The 19,064-nt window shown below is 38.5% G+C and overlaps 3 protein-coding genes and 1 long non-coding RNA gene across 4 annotated transcripts; 2 read left to right on the forward strand and 2 right to left on the reverse strand.

The window, feature by feature from the left end:
* Window positions 1–23: 23 nt before the first annotated feature.
* On the forward strand, window positions 24–3,474 carry LOC131436575 (uncharacterized). The gene is made up of 4 exons (XR_009230647.1): window positions 24–457; window positions 2,896–3,084; window positions 3,155–3,281; window positions 3,344–3,474. It is a non-coding gene; the product is annotated as an uncharacterized LOC131436575 (long non-coding RNA).
* LOC131436574 (ribosome biogenesis protein BMS1 homolog) lies at window positions 459–4,514 on the reverse strand. The gene is made up of 3 exons (XM_058605365.1): window positions 4,020–4,514; window positions 788–3,957; window positions 459–731 (listed from the first exon to the last, which is right to left on the reverse strand). Exons 1-3 carry the CDS (start codon window positions 4,075–4,077, stop codon window positions 507–509), a joined length of 3,453 nt encoding a protein of 1,150 aa, XP_058461348.1. The 5' UTR covers window positions 4,078–4,514; the 3' UTR covers window positions 459–506.
* Window positions 4,515–12,670: 8,156 nt separating this feature from the next.
* LOC131436207 (DNA-directed RNA polymerases I, II, and III subunit RPABC2) lies at window positions 12,671–13,308 on the forward strand. The gene is made up of 2 exons (XM_058604803.1): window positions 12,671–12,827; window positions 12,883–13,308. Exons 1-2 carry the CDS (start codon window positions 12,799–12,801, stop codon window positions 13,247–13,249), a joined length of 396 nt encoding a protein of 131 aa, XP_058460786.1. The 5' UTR covers window positions 12,671–12,798; the 3' UTR covers window positions 13,250–13,308.
* Window positions 13,309–13,510: 202 nt separating this feature from the next.
* LOC131437698 (protein downstream neighbor of son homolog) lies at window positions 13,511–15,497 on the reverse strand. The gene is made up of 3 exons (XM_058607200.1): window positions 15,167–15,497; window positions 14,284–15,106; window positions 13,511–14,227 (listed from the first exon to the last, which is right to left on the reverse strand). Exons 1-3 carry the CDS (start codon window positions 15,379–15,381, stop codon window positions 13,547–13,549), a joined length of 1,719 nt encoding a protein of 572 aa, XP_058463183.1. The 5' UTR covers window positions 15,382–15,497; the 3' UTR covers window positions 13,511–13,546.
* Between the last annotated feature and the right edge of the window lie 3,567 nt (window positions 15,498–19,064).

Below are 19,064 nucleotides of genomic sequence, written 5' to 3' on the forward strand. Positions count from 1 at the left end.
TGCTGCTATTTTGGCGCGCACGAATTTGACATTTCTCTCCCCTACTTCTGTGTACGAGATTCGATGCGGACTCGCTTGAGGGGTCCATGCTCGCAAAAAATGATTTGTTCTGGAAATGTGAGAGCTGGATATCTTGTTAATATGATGTCTTTGGTCTGTCTTAAGTGAGGTGACGCCAACCAGAAGGAAAAAGAAGAAGAAGAGCAAAAATCTCGCTGTGTGGCTAAGTTGAGTCGCCAAAGTACGGATAAAAATTCTTCCTTTCTCGCGAAATACTCGAATTTTCACCACACTAACACGATACAACGTGCTCACCCGTTGAGAGATTCACCGGAAGTGTAAACATGGTCACAGCAGAAGGCAGATAAATACAGTTGATTTTCGGACGACCAGAAGCCAACGGACCAAGATCGAGTCTCGTATTCTAGTTCACTGGGTACTACTACAACTACGAAATGTGAGCTTTTAGATTGTAATTTTATTCATAAAAAGAAAAAAAAACAGTTTCATTTGACACCATCTCCTTTGGTGACCTTATTTTGGTGCTTGGCTTCCATTTTACTTATCGCCTTAAACACTTTTTTCTTGAGTTCTTTCTGACGCTGTAGTTTTCTAAAATCTTCGTTCATTTTTTGCTTCTTGTATTTCTCCGTTTTCTGTTTAGATTGATGTTTCCTTTTTTCTTCCTTTGCTTCGTAATTGGTCTTTATCATTTTCATCATCTTAGCAACCTGTAACAATTATAATTTCTTAAATTATTCTACTATGTTCTCCTAAAGAAACAAACCTTCTGCTCGTGTGGTGAATGAACAACTGCAATTCTTTTACTTTCTGAAGTTTTGCTCGGCTTCATTGGACCATGTTTTGGTTTGTCCTTGTAGGGTAATGCTTTTTGTAGATTCTTCGGAATCACAAGTGGTCTAAACTGTAGATCCTGTCGTTCAATCGGCCTATAGGAACTGTCCGCCTTTGCTTCGAATTTAACATTTTTTTCTCGTTTCAATTGGCCAAGCGTTTTCATTCCGACCCATTTGGTTTTCTTCTCAGGTGGTAACAGGAGGTTGGTTACTGAGGCATAGAAGGTCGGAACGTTTACTTTGAACCAGGTGCGACAAAACACGATGTCACTGACGACTATTCGATCTTCAAAAGTTGCTCGAAAACTGCCCTCTGGGGGTACAGCTTTTTTAATTTGACCTCGGATGCCAGAAACGGTTTTGATTTTTGCTCCCTCGAATTTTGCTACTTCCAGAGTAGTATTGAACATACCCTGGATAAATGCCGTTTTTTGATAGATTTTATACGGCGTTCCAATCAATTTAAGTTTTTTCATAATTTGCGCAGATTTATCGCTTTCATTCACAGCACCAGTGGCTGCTACACGAAAACCAAGACGTTTCGTTTCTTGTTGATCGTAGGCAGTTGACTGAATAGCTAAAATACCGGTATTTTGTGGAGTGATTGGTCCCCAGAAGGTCATACTGCACGTAACATGGTTTGGCGTGTATTTTAAGTACCGATGTTTCAGATCATCTTCCACCTTAGCAAATATAGGGATTGTCTGAAAACGCCGCCATCCCAGAGAAATAATGAGCGGATCGCCAGTTTTCAGGATTTTCTTGTACCAACGATGCTTTTTCACCTTGCAACTGACGTAACCGACGTTTTCTTCCGCCATGTTCAATCCACCAATCAAGAGAGGAAATGCGGGATCGAAGTATTCTACAAACTCGTAAGGCACTTCTTTGAAGTTCATTCGAACATACAGTCCCGCTCGATGACCTTCAATGTTCAATCGGAAATCGTCATCTAAATTTGAAAATTCTTTTTTATTCAGTTCTGACTGTTTCAGGGCCTCAGCTTTCAATTTTTCGTAGTAGTGATGATCTCCTTCGATATGTTGATCATCCTTTTCCGGATTATCGTATTCAGCATCGAATTTTGCTTTGAGTTTAATTTTTTTGGCCATCAGCTCTGCTCTCGACATATTTTTTTCCTCGATTCTAGACAACTTTCTTTTCAAAGTATGTTCCTTATCTTCCATTTCGGTTTCCTTTGCTTCCGGAGATTTATTCACAGAACCAATGTGCTTCTCGCCAGTTTCCAAATCTTCAAAATCTCCGAAAACCTCACTGTCTCCATCGCTCATATCGTCTAACTTCAAAAGTTCTTCGGCATCTTCTGAAGCTTTCCATTTTCCTGTTACAAAGCAATTACTTATGAGCCGTTTGTTGTCCTTCAACGTCCAATCTCTAACCCCATCCCCATATTCCTCGAAGAAACACCCTTCATCGACATCTTGAATTGTTTTCTTTCTTTGAATTTCGGCCTGACTCTGAGCTACACTTTTGAAAAGCCCTCCCAGTAAATCATCATCTTCATCGTTCATTTGATTCAGTGTTTCTTCTTGCTCCTTTTCTCGGTTTTTCCGAAATTTGCTGAAAACACCATATACAATTTTCATCAAATTTTTACTGTTTGATTGACGTTCCAAATAATCATTCCGAGCTTTAGATGCAAGCCCTTCTTTCCAAGCCATTGAACTGTCAGTCACTGCATTTTCATCATCTTCTTCGTCAGAAGAAAGAAAACCACTGGACTTTTTGGCATGCGATAGCTCTTTTCCATCATTCACGTCATCATCATCATTTTCATCATCACTGTCATTAATTGTTTGTTCTTCTTCTTGATCTAGATCTGGGTTCCAACCAGATTGTATGTTGTCCTCATCTTCAGATTCTTCTACTCCTGAATCTTCTTCTTCATCTTCGTTACTGTTTCCTTCATTGTCATTCAGTTGAAATTCGCTAGACTTTATGACGTTTCCATCACTAAACAGTTTGAATTCTTGATTTTCAATTTGAACATCTAAAGTTTCTTTTTTCTCTATCACAGACTGAACAAGTGCCTGCTGCTCACTATTCTGCTTTCCACTTTGATGACTATGAGACCCTTGTAGCTCTATATAAACAGCATCTTTGTCGTAAACAATTCCTCCAACGCCGGACATGGGAGCATAAAGCAATCGTTCCTTCTCCAGCAAGTTTCGCTTTTTCTCTTTCGATGGAAAAGGACACGGATCTGGTAATGCACTAAGTTCATCTATTTTCATATCGCCCAACCCAGCAATATGAACCATATTTTCTTTTTTCAGGGGAACCCCTCGAACATAACCGTACAGCACTACGTCTCGATCGCACTTCGGGTTGAGTCGAATCTCTTCCGAGCTTGTGATGTCTTCCATTCTATCAGCCAAAATATAGCTGTGTGCTCCTCGCCACGTAAGGGGCCGAAATTTCATAACCGAAATAAATCGGCCTAAATTTTTTATTTCATTTCGTAGATACTCCCCGTGGATCAAACCAGAGAGATAGAATAGTTTTGCTCCATCATACACTTCTGTCCAGAAACGATGTTTCAGTGTTTTTTTCTGCATTTTGACGGCTTTAGCAGTTTTAATCGTGTCCAAGTGGGTTAAAATTCCCATGATTTTTGGCATCCCGTGAACCTGGCAGATGTTTAAAAATTCGAAAATCTCCATCTCGAATCCAAAACTGGCATCTACCATTAGCAATACCAAATCAGCACACTTTGCTATATCGATCATGCTATTGATGTCGTTATTACACTCGATCAGTGTGATTCTTCGTTTTTTAGAGGTGATAACCGTAATGGGCCCGTCGACGCTGGTCACATTGGTTCGTGTGAATATTTTGATCAAATTATTAATCAAAGTTGATTTACCCACTTTTGGTGGCCCAACAACGGCTATAAGTACCGGTGGGGGTTCCTCTGGTGTTTTATCAACGAGTGGTATATGTTGTTTTTTGGTTAGTATGTCTTCTTTTCGACGAAACCTTTTTTCTGCACTTCTTGCCTTTGTGATCGCGAAGGCTTTCACATTTTTGCCCTTATCAGTAGGTTTATTTTTGGCTTTTTTCTTGTCCGCTTTAACGCCTTTAGCAATAATATTTGAGTTACTAACATGGTTTTAAAATTCGCTATCAAATGACAATTACCTGACTGACGCTTTTTGTGGGATTTCTGTTTTTCATTATAATTATCGGTATCCGCCATTTATTGTGTATGGTTAGCCGTAATTGAGTCACGAATTACTCGTACTAACTAAGAAAAACAATTCATACACTCACTGAGTCGCACGTGGAAAACAATTCTCACAACAACGATGTTGTTAGCTCTACATAAAAATGTCACTTTTTGAAAACATTAAATATGTTTACACGTTACTTATACGTTATGACCAGAGTTGCCAAATATTTTAATAAAAATCGGTATTGCACTGCACACGCTCTCTGAACATAACTTATGGTTTGAGTTACGATTACTCAAATTCATGAACTGGAACAATAGGGTAACAGAGGTATTTTGGCCAACTTTGTAAAAATATACACCAAATGTTGTAATATCTTAGAAAACCCCCTCGCAATAGGTAATTTAATGTGATTAGATTCAAACTGATGCTACAAGGGTTAGTTAACATCGATAAAATCCGATAAAATCGATAAAGGTTGTTAGGTGGGCAAAAATACATGAAGTGGCCAACATACCTCTGTTACCCTATGTCAAAATTTGATTACAGATTTAAGTAAAATTCACTCTCAGTGAGAAGTACAACATAAAGATATCAAAATCGTTTCATTTCGACTACAAACCGGTCAAAAGGAAATGTTTTTGAATCACTTTTTTGGGTTTCCCATTTAAAAGAAAAAAGAATGACTTTGTATATAAACATTAACGAATAAGAATGTCTTTATTATGAGTGCAAGAAACTTGATGTTTAAGTTAAACTCACTCAAATTTTGAAAATATTATTTTTTCTTAATTTTAAGTAAAAAATACTCAAATTTTGACAGCTTCGTCCTTAAACTCAAAATTGAGTAGATATGTGGTAACTCAAGTTTAGAGTACATGCACTTTTTTATGAATTTGAGAGGGTTTGTTACTCAATTTTGAGTAATGTTCAATGAGGGTGCACAGGAGGCATGGGAGTAAACAAATCGAAAAAGGACGAAACTCTTTATGCTGATTTATGTAGTTGAACTCAAAAATAATGTGAGAACTTGACGATCGAGCGTAACTAGGTTAAAACCGGGGTATAAATAAGCGATATAATGTGAGAATTTACGATAGGAATTGATACCGAATTCGAAACATTCATCGATGTTTATTTTCCTTTTGCTCTCAATGTTAGTTGCGCCCTCCTTTGAAAATAACTGAGCTAGAGTCGAAAATATGTAATTGGGGTACTCATAAATGGGTATGTTAATTTAACAGTACACTGAAAATAATTTGCACGCTACCATTATGTGCAAAGCATTTAAACTATCACTACTTGTAGAACATATGAAATTCATTATAATATACTCTAAACTCCTGAATATATCTGAAATGCATTTAAAAACTATAAGATACTATATCGTTACCTCTAGATACTATATGAATTTCAAACGAATGTTACATTGTTCCTTCCTGTACTGTTGCTCGTTCATCCCTGGAGTACTGTTTTGTCATTTGGAACGCTCACTACATAAATGGAACCCATAGAATCGAATCGATACAACGCAGATTCATTCGCTTCGCTCTACGGCGCTTACCGTGGAACAACCCAACTACCAAGCAACGAAAGTCGTGGGTTAGTAATCGGTCTTGATACACTACAAATTCGTCGAGATGTTGCACGTGCTTTATTGATAGCAGGAATTTTGACTGATAACATTGACTGCCCTGCTTTGCTCCGCGAAATTAATATCAACGTCCGACCCCGTGCTCTTCTCAACAGTGCATTTCTTCGACTTCCTATACGACGAACTAACTACGGTGCTAACAATGCTATTATTGGCTTGCAGAGATCATTCAATCGCGTTTCATTATGATTCGACTTCAATCTATCACGCACACTGATAAAAATTTGCACGATCGATCCATATGTAAACACCACTTCAATATAATATGCTATTTCATATCAATACATAACCAAAGCGATTTGTTTCAAGATTCCATGTGCAAATTCACTAAGATGCGAGATTAGATTATTTTTCACTTAACTTTGATGTGTTTTTCCTTTGGGTGTGATGTGTTTTGATATTGAATCGAACTACATGTGTTAAACACTTCATTTTCTAGTGAGAATGAGTATAGCACAAATGTATGTGCAAAACACTTGATTCGGACAACTCTGTTTCAATTGAAATCTATGTGGAAAATTATGTGACATTCACATCAAATGCATATAGAATCTAGAGGTAACGATATATCTGATCGTTTTTAAGTGCATTTCATATAAACGTAGCATGAGTTCCACTAAATATCAACAGTTTTTACACTCATTTTATGAGTTAAGTGTTTATTTCCATGAATTTCATGTGTTCTACAAGCAGTGATAGATCGAATGCTTTGCACATGATGCTAGCGTGCAAATTATTTTCAGTGCAGTAGGATATTTCTGTATAAAATGTTCAACACGACGTATGTAACAATGAGAGATTCTCTTTGTTTACTTTCTCTTTTGATTATTACGGCACTCTTAGCAATCCTTCTCTCCAATCATTTGCCGATAATAATAACTAAAGCTATCATCTTTTAATCCTCTCTGGAGAAATTACCGAAATTTCGCAATAATCGAAAGAGAAAGTAAACAAAGAGAATCTCTCATTGTTACATACGTCGTTTTGAACATTTTATACAGATTTGACAATTTTTTGAATATTACTAGAAATTAGCATTAGGACCATATTGTGTCTATTGATTATACCTCAATAAATAAATTGTTTTCCACATAGATTTCAAGTGAAACGCAGTTGACCGAATCAAGTGTTTTTCACATACATTTGTGTGGTTGGTAAATGACTGGACAATGCGCAATTCAGGCCCCAATGTGGTTCTTAGCCTCTTGTCCAGTAACTCCTATCCCTACCTCCCCGCGGTGCCGGCTGGGGTACGAGTAACCATAGGAAAGATCGGGTAAGCAATCCCGGTGGGACCTTGGTCGTATGCTGACAGGGAAGGGGGGGCTTGCCTTCTCTTTACAGAGAGCGAGCCTACTCGAGCGTCTGTTCCCCATGTTGGGGCGGCTCGAAACAGCGTCTGTTCTCCATGTTAGGAGCGGCTGATTACCGTCCTTGTGTCAGTGTGAGACTCTAAACAGTGCTGACACGATGGCTCTCCGGCGAGACAGGAGGTTGGTGCAGGCCTAATAAGCCGCCCGGAAAACACTTGTTACGAATAATCAGGATATAAATACGGCTCGGAATAATCGGCAAAGACCTACGCGACGAAATATGGACTACGATTGGAAGTTTGGCACATGGAACTGCAAATCGCTTGGCTTCCCAGGATACGACCGAATGCTGCATGATAAGCTCCAAATCCGCGGCTTCGATGTCGTAGCACTGCAGGAACTTTGTTGGACGGGACAGAAGGTGTGGAAAAGAGGGCATCGAGCGGCTACCTTCTACCAGAGCTGCGGCACAACCAACGTTCTAGGAACGGGATTTGTAGTGTTGGGCAAGATGCGCCAGCGCGTGATTGGGTGGCAGCCAATCAGTGATAGAATGTGCGTATTGAAGATCAAGGGCCGTTTCTTCAATTACAGCATCATCAACGTGCACTGCCCACATGAGGCGAGACCCGATGACGAGAAGGAAGCATTCTACGCGCAGCTGGAACAAACCTACGACAGCTGCCCACGGCGGGATGTAAAACTCGTCATCGGCCGGGTAGGCCGGGAGGCAATGTACAGACCCGTGATCGGGCTGGAGAGCCTGCACGCGGTAACAAACGACAACGGTCAACGATGCGTAAACTTTGCAGCCTCCCGAGGAATGCTAGTTCGAAGCATCTTCTTCCCCCGCAAAGATATCCACAAAGCCACCTGGAGATCATCTGAACATACATACGGAAAATCAAATCGACTACGTTCTCATCGACGGGCGATTCTTCTCCGACGTCATCAATTTCCGCCGTGCTAATATTGATTCTGACCACTACCTTGTCGCGGTTTGTATGCGCTCAAAACTATCGACGGTGCACAATACTCGTCGCACAAGAACGCCGGGACTAAATCTCGAGCAGCTACGTAGCATTCGTACTGCAGAGGAATACGCGCAACAACTGGAGCTAGTGCTACCAACGGAAAAGCAGCTTGGCGCGGCGACTCTTGAAGACGGCTGGGAAACATAAGGTCCGCCGTGAGTAGCACTGCTGCAACCGTTCTAGGTACGAAGTTATCGAATCGAGGAAATGACTGGTTCGACGGCGAATGTCAGCAGTTGGTCGAAGAGAAGAATGCAGCAAGGCGAGGATGCTGCAACACCGCACTAGAGCGAACGAGGAACGATACAGACAGGCACGGAACAGACAGAACACGGTTTTCCGGAGGAAAAAGCGCCACCAGGAAGACCTAGATCGCGAAGCGGTGGAACAGCTGTACCGACGACACGACCTGCCACTCGTCTATCGAAACTGTATCGCAAATTTAACTACCCCTCAGTAACTGGTAATGTCAAAACGAAATCGCCTGAAAAACTATTGGAACTGGCAACACAAGTTGATAGATTATTGATTTTATATAACAGTTACCATAACCTTGGTTACTGCACATTAAAGACTTGGGAAATGTAAACAAAACAAACTGCCTCGAGTGGAATTATCATTTAGTTTAATCGGATAGAGGTCTTCGTTAAGGCTTGCTGGTGCTCGAACAAATTGGTATTAAGTTTTGCACTCATTCAACCCGCCATTGCGAAACTTTTTATCAGTTTATTCTTTTCGAATGACTTTCTAAAGTAAAACCATTTCAATTCGCCACTTGTTCCAAATCGTTCAACCCTCGTTGCTAATCAGCATACATGTTGTGAAACAATGCGCTGTCATATTTTGGGAACTTATCTACTTTTACTATCAGTGATTTGAGGTCTTCGCAAAGTGCGTGTATACTTTGATGAATATGAAAGACACTTGAGTATAGCCACTCAATAAAAAATTAATTTCTCAGGATATTAGATCTGATCGAAATTATAGGTTTTGAAGTGCACATCGAAAACCTCCAGTGAAAACAGGTTCGTTTCGTTACTGGTACTAACTTCCGGGTTGGTTGACAGTATATTAAGCAAAAGTAATGTGTTTCGGAAACTCGACTGGATATTTCTAAAAAGAAAGACCGTCATCATGGATGAGTTAGATGACTACACTGAAGATAGAGCTAATGGATAGCTGTGGATGATATAGGATGACGCCGTTCTATCGCAACACTACTTCTAGTACCAGATTTGGTTATTATACTATTGTGGTCGACGCAAATCTAAAAAGAACGTTGTAACAAAATTTAAATTCATAGAAAAGTTTCACAACTTTCTCAAATGATTTGTTTATTTATTATAGTGCTCCTTGGTAACTAGTTCATAGCAACTAGAACAGTGTTGCTCAAGAAGATTATTTTCATGATTATCGAGGGGTCGCTATATTTATGGTAACTGGCGGTAAATCACTCACAAACACTTTTTGTTCAGATTTTTCTTCGGAGTACCTGGTCGTGTCGTCGGCTGTACCGCGCAAATGACACACGGAAATTCTATGAGAAGGTGAACCCCTCACGTAAAGGCTACACGCCACAGGCCGAAATGTGCAGAGATACCAGTGGTAACCTTCTCACGAACAAACGTGAGGTGATCTACAGGTGGAAGCAGTACTATGACGAGCATCTGAATGGCGAAGCACAGGATACAGAGAACGACACAGGAATCAATCTGGGTGCACGCTCAGCCGACGACAGATTCCCAGCACCTGATCTGACGGAGATAAGTGAGGAGATCGGCATGCTGAGGAACAACAAAGCCGCGGGCAATGACCAGTTACCAGGCGAGCTGCTCAAACATGGAGGAGAGGCACTGGCTAGAGCGCTGCACTGGATGATTTCTAAGATTTGGGAGGAGGAGATTCTACCGCAGGAATTGATGGATGGAGTTGTATGTCCCGTCTACAAAAAGAGCGATAAGCTAGATTGTTGCAATTACCGCGCAATCACATTGCTCAACGCCACCTACAAGGTACTCTCCCAAATCCTTTGCCGTCGTCTATCACCAATAGCTTAGAAATTCGTAGGGCCGTACCAAGCGGGATTTACTGGAGCTCGCGCCACTACCGATCACATATTCGCGATAAGACAAGTACTCCAGAAGTGTCGTGAATACAACACTCATTTCTTCCATATACTCGTCAACCGTAGATTTTGATTATTCAACATTTATGCAATCTACTCTGATTTTTTCGTAGTACATAATGGAACGTTGGAAATCTACTGTGTTAGCACTTGGAATTCCGAGCTTTCCGAGCTACCTTTACTTCCAACGCGAAAAGTATACATTCCCATTTAACTGCTGTAATTCATATCTGCTGTAAAATGTCCTTTCGCTATTAATTCAAATACACGAGAGATCATGGTGTTAGCTGATTACCAAAACAAACAAAATATTGAGTGTACCATAAAATCTCAATATATACAAATGAGCTAACGAATCGAAAGGTTCTCACCGTTTGTCATTTGTGTTATAAACAGAGATGCCAGATATTTTCATAAAAAATCTGTATTGCTCTGTACAAAAAATCTGTATTAATCTGTATTCACTAGTAAAATGAAATTCTTACAACAAAATGATGCTAAAAGATGTTATTCCAATAGATTGTGGTTGTAGGATGGTAGATTTTCATAGCATTTTTATTTTTTATCCACAACATTTGAATTGTAATTTAATATATTCATCTAGTTTGAAATTGTTGACTTCATAATTTGACATGGAATTTTAACACCCAACATGCAACGTCAAGTCGGGTCATACAACTCTCAGTTTGACAGTAATTGTGGCTGACAGTTTCACCAGCGTGCCTAGATTTAAATCCCATACTAGGATTCTAAATTTAAGCTAGCGAGAAATGAAATCTCCCGCATCGTCGAGCTCCCGGGTTACGACATCGAATCATAAAATCCGTTAGAAATAAGAGCAACGACCGATGTCGTCGTTTAAAGGGCTAAAATAAAATAATGTAAGCACTTATCTCGAGCAGGGCTATGACCTCCTCGAAGAAGGAAGGAATAGCATAAAACACATGCCTCGAGACAAGTGAATGACCTCCTTGAAGGGAGGAGAAACAGCTGGATTTAACTTGTCATAGTTGGGATCGCAAGCTGGGCAATGTAAGGAAAAGAAGGAAATAAGGGGTCGTTGAATGCCTGTGTTCTCTCTCTTCCTTATAGCATAACCACGCATGCGCACAAGCCTAGGGAGGTAAGAAACACGAAATTCAGGCTTATGCGCAAGCGCGGAATAAATTAAGAATTAACATTAGACGTAAGTCTGTTCTAACTTGTAGTATATAAGCAAAATTTGTTAATTAAAATGGTAGTAGCAACTCAAAGGTTAAACTGTATTTTTTAAAGAAAGAACGAGCCCCACAGTAATGTTTCATGATGCCATCACTTTCTTGAATATCAGTTCAAATTGGTTTCAAATTATAAAATAAATGGATTTCACAACAGATTTCCATATTAATTTGTGATTTGTCCGTTGATTGATAGACTTTTTCTCGTAACAGGAATCAAATACTTTTTTTTCTTTCTTACTTTTTGTAAGATCTGTATTAAATTGAGGAAATCTGTACTCTGTATTAAGTCTGTATGAGCATGCAAAAATCTGTATCATACAGATAAATCTGTATAAATGGCATCTCTGGTTATAAATGCGATGATGGTAACTCAACAGTGCAACCAGTTTATCACCATTGTTGCCAGTTTCATGGAGATGTGCACCAAAAAAAGATCGTGACTGTCATGTCTGGAAATTCGTTTGTGGGGTGATCTCAGAAGCATCCGTGCCTTGAGTGGCTGGCGACGAGCAGCCATGGACCGAGTTTTGTGGATACGTATGCTTGATACAGCAAAGGACACTCCAGGCCTATAGCTGTTAGGTAAGGTAAGTCACATACATTTGTGTTGTACTCATTTCCACTAGAAAATGAAGTGTTTAAACAAGTAATTCGATTCAATAGCAAAACACATCACATTAAAGAGCTGTTTAGAGCTGTTTACATATATCGGTTGAATTTTCAGAAGGCCGTAAGTGCAAGTGACAGTTTCTCTTTGTTTACTTTCTCTTCTATTGATTACCAAGCGGTTTACACGTTTATCACTTAACTCTTTGCATAGAATGATACCCGAAACATTCAACTTTCAAACAGAACTGGGAAATCTAAGAAAATCTTTTTAATCACATTGCAATAATCGAAAGAGTGAGTGAACAAAGAGAAACTGTCACTTGCACTTACGGCCTTCTGAAAAATCAACCGAGAATATGAATCGATCGTACAAATTTTTATCAGTGTATGCTTTAGCTTGACGTTTCCTGATTGAGATTGGTTGCAGGGACGGCAGGTTTACAGATTTGTTTATACGGTTACATTGTTGCAATTTATTTTATTCGGAATCATATGAACAATATAATAATTTTGTAGTTTTTAATTTTTGCAGACATTTGTAATAATTTGTTTTAGTCCTAAGCTCTTAAAACATAACTTTCATTCAATTATTTGAAATACACTGATTTAAAAATGTCTATCGCTAACATAACTGTTGACCTGGTAACCCTGTTCGATAGTAACTACTCTGCTGCAGTTCGCCATCACGTTAGGCGCATTGTTGTTTTAGAGGTTTCTTGATTTGGATTGTTAAATATTTGTGCTTATACTATCAACGTAAATCGTTGTATTATTTAAATTTCCATTTGAACGATGGATGATGGTGATTATGATAACGACGAGTAAGTTGAATCGGTTATATGGTAGTAGAATTTGTTTAATAACCTCTTCTTGCAGCGTCGGAGGAGACGAATTTGATGATGTCGAAGAAGATGATAACATTGATGAACTAAATCAAGAAGAAGACGGGGATAACATCGAACTCATCACACCAGGACAAGCCGGTGGGGGAGTTCCAAAATCTAAAAGGATCACTACGAAATATATGACAAAATACGAACGCGCCCGAGTTCTGGGCACGAGAGCATTACAGATTGCGATGTGCGCTCCTATTATGGTTGAGTTGGAAGGTGAGACGGATCCGCTGCAGATTGCAATGAAGGAACTGAAACAGCGGAAGATTCCTATCATCATTCGTCGATATTTACCAGATGCTTCGTACGAAGATTGGAGCATTGACGAGTTGATTATTATTGACCATTAATAAATTAAGGAATTGTATTTACTATTAGAGCCTAATAAATTTCATATTTATAAATTAAACTAGTTTTTTATACTTGCCTAAGTCCATAATACATTAATCTCGCTGATTTGAAAAATTTGTGAAAAGAACATTTTCCTAGGTTTGATGTTACCCGTGGTAAAATTTTTCACTGTGATTCGAGAAAAAATGATCAATATACCAAAAAAATTAAAATGTTATCAAGATCACAGTATTTTTTGTAGAAAACGAAAATGAAACAAGTTCTATCGTATCTGAAACATTTATTGCATATCTAGTTTAGCCCCAAGTGTAACCCCCCGCTTCTTGGTTAAATACAAATCGTTCTAAGTCACTCACTGAATCTTTATTTGCTCTGCACATTGTTTCTAGGATATGATCAGACAAGCCACTATCGGACAGATTTTCTTTCCATAGCACATGATCGCCACTGGCACTTGCTTCATTCTCTTTATCTGCATCGTCGATTAATTTCTGCGAAACCTTACAAAATGCAATTGTATTTGGGACACTCACTAAAGTGGCACTGAAATTATCCTTTGATTCGGTCAACAATCCGCATATATAGGGAAGTACATGTGGAAGTATAACGCCGTGCAGCTCAGTACTGTGAAAATCTTCGCCTTCCATGCGTATCTTACTAGAGCGTGTCGTCAGTGTTCGTAAGGTTGCACCAACGAAAGATACTGGAGCCAGTAGAGTCGGGGGAACTCCTGCTAGACGACCAACTTTAGTAGTTGTACTTTTCGCGTTTAATAAAAAATTGAAAAATGCCTGACATTCGACCCCTTCTATGAGTACCGATGATTGGTCACTGTAGTCTTCGTCACATTCTTTATTTTGCAGTTTTTTTGCTTGATTATAGTTGATTTTCTTTATTTCCTCTGCTTCAACGCCAAGACTCTCTAACCACTTTTCTTCCTCCATATCATCTGAGTCGTCGTCTTCAATTTGAGCGCTCTAAAAGTAAATCATTTTTTTGAACTTGAATCTTTCATATTCATTATGATACCTACACTCGATTGATCTTCGGAAGAATTCGAGAAACTTCCATTGTGCACGCTTACTCCTGATTCCCCGGAACGATTCAAGTCCTGCTTGTTGTCCGTAGGTTTCCTCAAAGGCATAACAAACTCAATATCTTCTTGCTTTAAAGCCGCGCGCATTCCCCTTGACGTAGGCGTGAGCAACGCATGTGTTTCGACTCGTCCACCGATACCGGCCGCTCGGAACAGAACAGTGAAACTATTAGCACAAACATAAAAATATGGACACTGCCGAGCACGGACGAGTTGGAACAGGTTTCGAAAACTGATGGCCCATTCTTTTGCTAGTGCTACCCGTTCGATTTCTCCAAGCACTATTCCGTTGTTAGTTTTCGTATTTCGGGGAAACAACGTTAGCCAAGGCAGATGTGGATGTTGCCAGTATAACGTGCTCTGATAGAACCTCGCTCCAGGTGAGATATCCAGTCCAGCCGAAGAATCCTTTATGCCAATGCAACGCACAAAGGATGTTAAACCGCTTGCTTCTTGGTTTGTTCGTAAGTTATTACCTGGGATAGTAGTTTTACAAACGACTCGTAATCGACTTTTGATGCTCCAATCAATGGGTAGATGTTCGGACGGTTTCTGGTGTGATTCCGGTGGTATTGCGGTTGAAATAAGTTGCTGCTGATGATCTATGAGAAATCGTTGTTCCAGAGGTTTTACAACAGGAGCATCAATAACAGGAATTTCCTTTGAAGCTGGTTTACTAAGGAGCTCGAAGATACTATCCTCATTGGGTAATTCAGCATCCTGTTGCTTCTTCTGTTTTTTAGCGGAATTGTCTTCATTCCTAAAAGAATTTCATCGAGTTGAAGAAAAATATATACATAATAAACATACAATAACCTACCTAGAAAAAGGATTTTTCCGCTTTTGATTGCTACCAAACGGATCTAGCTCGAGACCAGAAGAATTGGAACCGCGGGAAGCTGAGTCGGCAGAAGGTCTTTGCATACGTGCTTGCAGAGCCTTTTGCTTTTGCTTGAGACGCTGCAACCGTAAAATTTCATCCGGACGTTTCCATTCTGTGGGATTGGACAACATCCCGACAGTGTTTGTATTCATAATAAATTTACTAATTCTTAAAGTTTATAAACTTATGATACAAAAAAGTTTATCGTCAATTTATTAGCGCATCATCAAAGAAAGTGCGCATTTTCTTTTGTTTATTGAAAAGAATGACATGACAGCTGGATGAGCATCTGTTCAATTTATCGTGTCAATTTGTGCAGTTTATTTTTCAATGGGATCAGTATAGACTTAATCCAACCGATTTATCCGCTAGAGGTCTAGAATGTAGGAGTTGCAAATCAAATTTTATACCGATAGGTAGAGCTGTACAAATTGTAATATAGAACAGATGGCGCATGCGTAAAATATAAAGATGGCGTTAGATGGCGCTGAAGCAAGTCTAATATATTCACCACAAGATAGCAGCAATGTGACTAAGAAGATTATTTGGTAAAAGGTTATTTTGTAATTTCTATTAAATTCGCTGGCTAGAGTGAGATTTGCTAGTTCAAACAAATTTTGAGTTTGTACCATCTTGCGGTAGCAATTTTTAACACTCATCGCCCTGTAATCTGTAATCCCAGAACCGAAAGTCGGATTCGTATAAAATCAACAGTTGTCCAAAGAACTGTAGACCTATAAAATTAACAGACGGATTTGTATACAATAAACAGCTCTCAAATTTAGAGGACCCTTCATTTGAATCATAATTTGCGAAAATCGGTTCAGTCGCATCAATGTGAGTTTTGCTTCTAATTATTTTTACCTTTACTTTTGATGCTTGCAGAATCGGAGTGAGAAACGTAAATTTTTTGGACCCTCAACCAACAAGTGCTATAAACCGGATAAATCTATTGAGTTGGCAAATGAAATGAAAGGATTATTTATGTGCTCGAAGGGCCTTTTATTTGAGTCTAATTTGGCTGAAATGGATTCATACATCCCCGAGAAAAATGACGAAAATCGTACTTAAAAATTTCTTTTCCGATGTTCTGTAATTATTTTTACGGATATGAATTGTAAAACGTTATTTTCACTAGATGATCTGTAAAATTGAGCTAATTCACAGTCATCCATTAATGAACTACCGGATTTAGATAAATTCAATCAAAATGTTACGGTATAGATCTGTTAACTTTAAAATGTCATTTATTTTCCCTAACTCAGTAAAAGATTTGTCAAATTTCAGTGAAACAATTGATAATAATGAAGAATGAATATAATATAATATAATATAATATAATATAATATAATATAATATAATGTAATACAATATAATATAATATAATATAATATAATATAATATAATATAATATAATATAATATAATATAATATAATGTAATATAATATAGTATAATATAATATAATCAATAAAATATAATTAATAAAATGTATGTGCTTGATTCCGTAATTTTCACGTACATATGACATAAAATATGCAATCAAATTACAACACAATTTAAATTGGCAATGATATATGAACTGGTGAAAAAAATGGCAGTCTTGACGAAACGCTATTTGAAATAAATAGTGACAAGGGATGCGGACGAAGTGAGTTCACCACTACCTTCTGGAGGTATCGATTTGGTAAGCAAAAAACAAATCCCAAAGATTGATTTTCCGCCCTCCAAAAAATCGTTGCAATGGGGCGAAACCCCCCAGCATCTAAGGGAGATATTTTTTGATGTGGAACTTTGTTTTCTATATAGGAGTGCAAATTAGAAATTCAAGGGTAAATACAAGTAGAAATCTGGTCAGCTTATGAACACTTACAGCTCAGTCAGCTTAGTTTCAATCAGTAATATTATTTCATTAATTGATTGGAAATATTTCTACGTATTGATTTGAATGTTCATAGCCATCTATTTTCAATTATATATAATTGAAATGTTGATTAATAGCTAGCAGTGTCCTATTTTGTCTGCTAAAAATCTCCGGCATACCGGATTTCCCTAACGTAGACGACGGTTTTGAAGGAGTATGCGATATATCAATTATATTTATAGATTCGAGTGCTTCCAACAGCTTCGCTTTTGCATCGATTGACAAATTAGGGCGATGGAAAGCATCGCTCTAATTGGTCAATCGATGCAAAAGCGAAGCTGTTTAAAGCACTCGAATCTATAAATATAACCGAAATTATAGCTAAGGTTTCAGTCCTACGCGTAGCATGATAGAGGTAGGTTGTTGCTAGACAGCAAAACAGAAAGCGCTATAAAACGCTATTTGAAGCTTAAATTAGTATACTCTGATCTTGTGTCATGTGAGTTCGGATGAAATGTCATGTTCTGTCGTTTTCGCCTGAGAATTTTGCAACTACCCCAGAGTAAATTTGCAGTGCTTAAGATTGATTTCTAATTTATATGAGATGAACTCGATTAATAATGAGAAAAAGTTTATCGTTTCAACTGAAATCACAGAATGGTAGAGAAACTTGACGCTATAAAAATAATTGCTTGCATACAAAATTTGAACGCAAGCATGGCGACCAGAAGTTCAAATATCGAAGTCCATGTACAAAGATATAATTGCATACATTTGGGATTTTGATGTAATTTCGTCGGTTACAAATCAAATACAAATCAAGACAGAGTGTATATTCTGAGTTCGCGGGTTCGGTATGGGTCCTAATATCTATCTAAGCAGACTCTCGTGCATTGCGGATTCAAAAGTGTGACCAAAGATAAAATCAAGATGGAATGAGTGTGTGTGTGGGTGTGTGTGCGTGTGCGCACGCGCGTGTGTGTGTGTGCGTGTGCACGCGTGTGTGTGTACGTGTGTGTGCGTGTGTGTGCGTGTGCACGCGCGTGTGTGTGCGTGTGTGTGAGTGTGAAAATATGTGTTCTAACTTTTGTGTGTGTGTTAAAAATTTTATACTATCACTGAAAAGGGCGAAAAACCGTAAAAAGTTTTCTAAATCGACCTCAAATCTTCTCCAATTGATAGTTTTTATCAGTAGACGGCCAAACAAACTGATTTCGGTTATTCTTTTGTGAATCGAAGAAAATTATTTTGAAAAATACCACAGTACGGTGCATATGACCTTTATGTATTCACCGAAACGTGGCTGGATAGCAATACTCTTTCGTAACAGATTTTCGGTAACTATTATACCGTATATAGGCAAGACCGTAACGAGTTTAATAGTCGCAAACATGGTGGTGATGGCGTTTTAATTGCCTGTCGATCGATTTTTGAATCCCGTCTTTTGTCCTTTTCGAGTGATGCAAATGTTAAGCAAGTTTGGATCGTTCTCCACTTCCACCCGATCGTGTGAATGATTTTGATATAATCAATCAGTATCTGAGCACTCTTGCTACAATAACTGACAAATTAAAATTTAATCATAGAATTATAATATTAGGAGATTCATCTGGTTATTTGTTTCCCGATGCTCTGCGTTCTTCTGTTTCTCATACAACCTCGAAACTTCTGGATGATTACAACACAGCCGGGCTAGTTCAACTAACTAATCATTACAACAGCAACAACCGAATGCTCGATCTTATCTTTACCAGCCAAGAATGATCCAACAAGTGTTCATTAATTAATGCGCCCGTTTCGCTAGTAAAAACTTGTCGCCACCACCCTCCCCTTATAATCAATATTTGGGAAAGTGATTCTTACTTTCTGATAACGACAGTAATTCTGCAGCTTTATTATGGACGAATATTGTGTCATATGGTATTGACCAATTTATACCTAAAAATATATATCGTAAATCTGTTCACCCTCC

Source organism: Malaya genurostris, chromosome 3, assembly GCF_030247185.1.
Source record: "Malaya genurostris strain Urasoe2022 chromosome 3, Malgen_1.1, whole genome shotgun sequence".
Lineage (NCBI taxonomy): Eukaryota > Metazoa > Arthropoda > Insecta > Diptera > Culicidae > Malaya > Malaya genurostris.